This window comes from Hylobates moloch, unplaced genomic scaffold, assembly GCF_009828535.3.
Source record: "Hylobates moloch isolate HMO894 unplaced genomic scaffold, HMol_V3 SCAFFOLD_19, whole genome shotgun sequence".
Lineage (NCBI taxonomy): Eukaryota > Metazoa > Chordata > Mammalia > Primates > Hylobatidae > Hylobates > Hylobates moloch.
This window is the reverse complement of record NW_026652294.1, coordinates 57,262,053-57,265,947: the sequence shown is the minus strand read 5'-3', so window position 1 is coordinate 57,265,947 and position 3,895 is coordinate 57,262,053. Positions and strand designations below refer to the sequence as shown.

At 34.2% G+C, this 3,895-nt stretch overlaps 1 protein-coding gene across 1 annotated transcript; it reads right to left on the bottom strand.

Moving 5' to 3' along the window:
- Nucleotides 1–572: 572 nt before the first annotated feature.
- LOC116458331 (interferon alpha-6) lies at nucleotides 573–1,142 on the bottom strand. The gene has a single exon (XM_032137962.1). The coding sequence runs from the start codon at nucleotides 1,140–1,142 to the stop codon at nucleotides 573–575; it is 570 nt and encodes a 189-aa protein (XP_031993853.1).
- Nucleotides 1,143–3,895: the final 2,753 nt, after the last annotated feature.

The following is a 3,895-nucleotide window of genomic DNA, read 5'->3' as shown; positions in this document are numbered from 1 at the left end:
GACAGCATGAAGTGTATTTGTATCTTCATCTCTATAACCTGAAGCCAACATACAAGCTGGCTTATAGAATGTAAATTTGTACTGTACTTATAACTTGAGTATAATAACAATGAGTCAATGAATTGAACCATACATTTTTAAATCATGTTGGAGAATCGGCTTGGTGTTTCTCCTCAGAGAATAAACAAATCTAAGAAGTTTTCTTTAGTAAATATTTAATAAACTAAACAAAATAATACATTGACTAAACATAAAAAATGTATTTTGTTATGTTATCAACAGTATAAAGGTATACATTTTATGCATTTATATGGGCAAAAAAATTAAATATTATAGTCAAATAAATATACATTTAATAAATAGATAAATAGATCCATCAGCTTAGTCATCTGTAAGGGACTAGTTCCTGTGCAACTGAACACGATGTTGCTTAACACACTTGAAAATACTTGACGCGTTTGATTCAACTCATGGTGTGGTTATAGCGAAACAAGAGTCTTTAAAATGGCGGATCATGAAAGTGTGAGCTGGTGTAGTCATCAATCGGAGTCATTTCTGTGTTGGATCAGGTCTTATTCTTTCCTCCTTAATCTTTCTTGCAAGTTTCTTGATGAAGAGAAGGATCTCATGATTTCTGCTCTGACAACCTCCCATGCACAAGGGCTGTACTTCTTCTCTGCCAGGTAGAGAGTGATTCTTTGGAAGTATTTTCTCACAGCCAGGATGGAGTCCTCACTCATCAGGGGAGTCTCTCCCACCCCCACCTCCTGCATCACACAGGCTTCCAGGTCATTCAGCTGCTGGTAAAGTTCAATGTAGAGTTTGTCTAGAAGCCTCTCATCCCAAGCAGCAGATGAGTCCTTTGTGCTGAAGAGGTTGAAGGTCTGCTGGATCACCTCATGGAGGACAGAGATGGCTTCAGCCTTCTGGAACTGGTTGCCATCAAACTTTTCCTGGGGAAATCTGAAGTCGTGTCTGTCCTTCAGACAGGAGAAAAGAGAGATTCTTCTCATTTGTGCCAGGAGCATCATGGTCCTCCTGTGATCCAGGCTGTGGGTCTGAGGCAGATCACAGCCCAGAGAGCAGCTTGACTTGCAGCTGAGCACCACCAGGCCCATCAGTAAAGCAAAAGGCAAAGCCATTGTAGATGTTGCAGATGCTGTCAGACTTGTTGAGATGGGTGACTCTGAACCTTCAACTCTAGGTTCTCTGAAGACCTTGCTTTATGTGTAGGTCTTAAATAGGGAACATACTAGTTTCCATTTTCAGAATTTACTTTCTACTTCTGATTTTGCTTTCCTTTATGTACTCTCTACATGGGTATAGAGTAGTTTTTCAACCAGTTTTGTGTGTTTGTGTGTGTATGTAGTCATTATTGACACTCCCTTCTCTTGCCTGCCTCCAGAGTCTTTTAAGAAATTTTTTTCTTAATTGAAATTAAATTTTATTAAATTTTAAATGTTATTAAATTTTAATAAGAAATATATTGTATATCTCCTTATGTACTGTATGTATATCTACTTTGTACACTAAAAGAAAAAGCATAAAGTTTACTTTTATTATTTCTTGATCTGTTAGAAATGGCAAAATAATTTAACTAAAAGTTAAATTTTTAAAAATTTGACATTTAACTTAACTCTGAGCAGCAACTTTTAATTCACTCTATTTACTTATATAAATTATCTCAAACAAATTTGCAAATTAAGAATGTATTAGTAATATACATAATAATACCAACATGATGACATACATAAGTTTCTTAGAGGTAAAAAATGAAATTATTTTCTTAAGTTTGATTTTTAGTGTACTTAACTTTTAATTTTGCTTTAAAAAATAAACTAATTTTTAATTTCACTAGCTGCTACATATTCATCCAGAGATTGTCAACATTTTATTCTTTTCAGCATTTGACATTATTGATGTGTTGAAAATATTTAGTAGAATTAAATAATAACATATACATGATTTGTATTTAATTATCAAAGTCTACCTAATACTCAGAATCCCTGAAGCTCAAACATAAGCAACATCTAGAAGAAAGGAAATCACAGCAAATGATGGAAAGAAAGTCCTCCAGTAAGCCATCTATTTGCCATAGATTTATAACACTGATTGTGCATGTATTTTGTCTGTTTCTATTGAATTCAATGTCAGTATGTCTTGTGTGATACACAAGAAAATTCAATAAGGAAAGTGAACCCTAGAGAATAAGATTATGTAAGAATTGAGCTTTGGAGGACCACAAACGATTGTAATATCTGAGAGTTGTTCACACCCCCAAGAACTAATTTCTACAACCTTGGGGGCAATACCATCTCCAATAGAAATACACAATTTTGAAAATATCATCAATTTCATTTTTTTGTATTTTTGCATTAAAGTTCAAATTCCTCAACATACATTTATAGTTTCTAAACCAAGTCAATTCTATTAAACAAAAAGAAACCATCGTTGTCCTAAATTCATAACTGGATAAATATTATCATGTTAAGCATTAACTTACAACTCCAATCCTGAGCGCTGGGATTTTTTTTTTTTCGTAGCAAGTTAAGTTGCCTCAGTCCTCTAGGTTCCCTCTCTTAAAATGGTAAGTATGGGATCATCTTTGGCAAATCATCTCTTTAGTAACTGGATTCTGTCCTATTGACTGCATTATCCTCAGTACCAGGCCTAGTGTACTTATTCAAGAAATAATTTTTGATGAAGCAATTTATCATACTTTCTCTTTATACTAGAAGACATTCATGGGTGACCAAGCTATTTTGTTTCCATCATGGCCATATTTGTTAGGATTATAACAGACAATGGCTAATATTTCCACTCTACTCTTACTAAGTGTCAATAATGATTATAGAATGTATTGCCAAACCCACTGGATATCTAATTCCTTTAAGGTATATATGGCACTGGGAATTCAAATGCAAGTGCAACATAATTTTCAGCCTTTGCATAGCACTATATTGAACTATATTATGACCTCATCTCTAAATTGCCCTCTACATTTTATAATATAAATTAACCAGCCTGCTGTCATAATATCTAGCCAAATGTACAAACTCAAACTCTCACTGATTCACACAGCTTATAGCAATCAGACAACAAATCACATTACATTTTGTGGGTAGTACCCCTGTGATCCCCAAGTCATCAATCTTCTACCTTTTCTGCCCTTGTTAAATAAGGCCAACTTCCCAGAATGTGTGTGTGAACTATAAATTGTTGAGACTTCATTTTTCCATCACCCAGAAATCTAGGCTTTAAATCATTTTATGATATTTAGATGACAACAGTATAAAATCAACTTGTCTATATGAGGATACAGATGAGATAGGATCAGTTTTTTAAATAAACTAAATGCATTTTAGTATTTATTATTTTTAATGATTTACTTAAACTCTTTATATCATTAATTAACTTAAACTCTTTATATCATTAAAATGCTCAGAGTTCTGAAATGGCTACAGGAATTTCCATAGTAAATGAACTTTCTTTCCAAAAATGTATCTTGCAAAAATTAATAACTTTTATAAGGTAATCCAGTCAACACATTTTTATTGGATTTTAGAGTTTAACCTAATCATCATAGCTTTTGAATGCAGGACAATCCTGCTTAAGCTATTATTCTTAGCCTATCAAACACTGGAAAAGGAACCTTTTTTTTTTTTTTTATTTTGAGATGGATTCTTGCTGTGTCTCTCAGGCTGGAGTGCAGTGGCAAGATCTCAGCTCACAGCAACGTCTGCCTCCTGAGTTCAAGCAATTCTCATGACTCAGCCTCTCAAGTAGGTAATACAGGCACGTGCCACCACACCTAGCTAATTTTGGTAGAGACAGGGTTTCGCCATGTTGGCCAGGCTGGTCTCAAACTCCTGAACTCAAGTGATGTGCCTGCCTC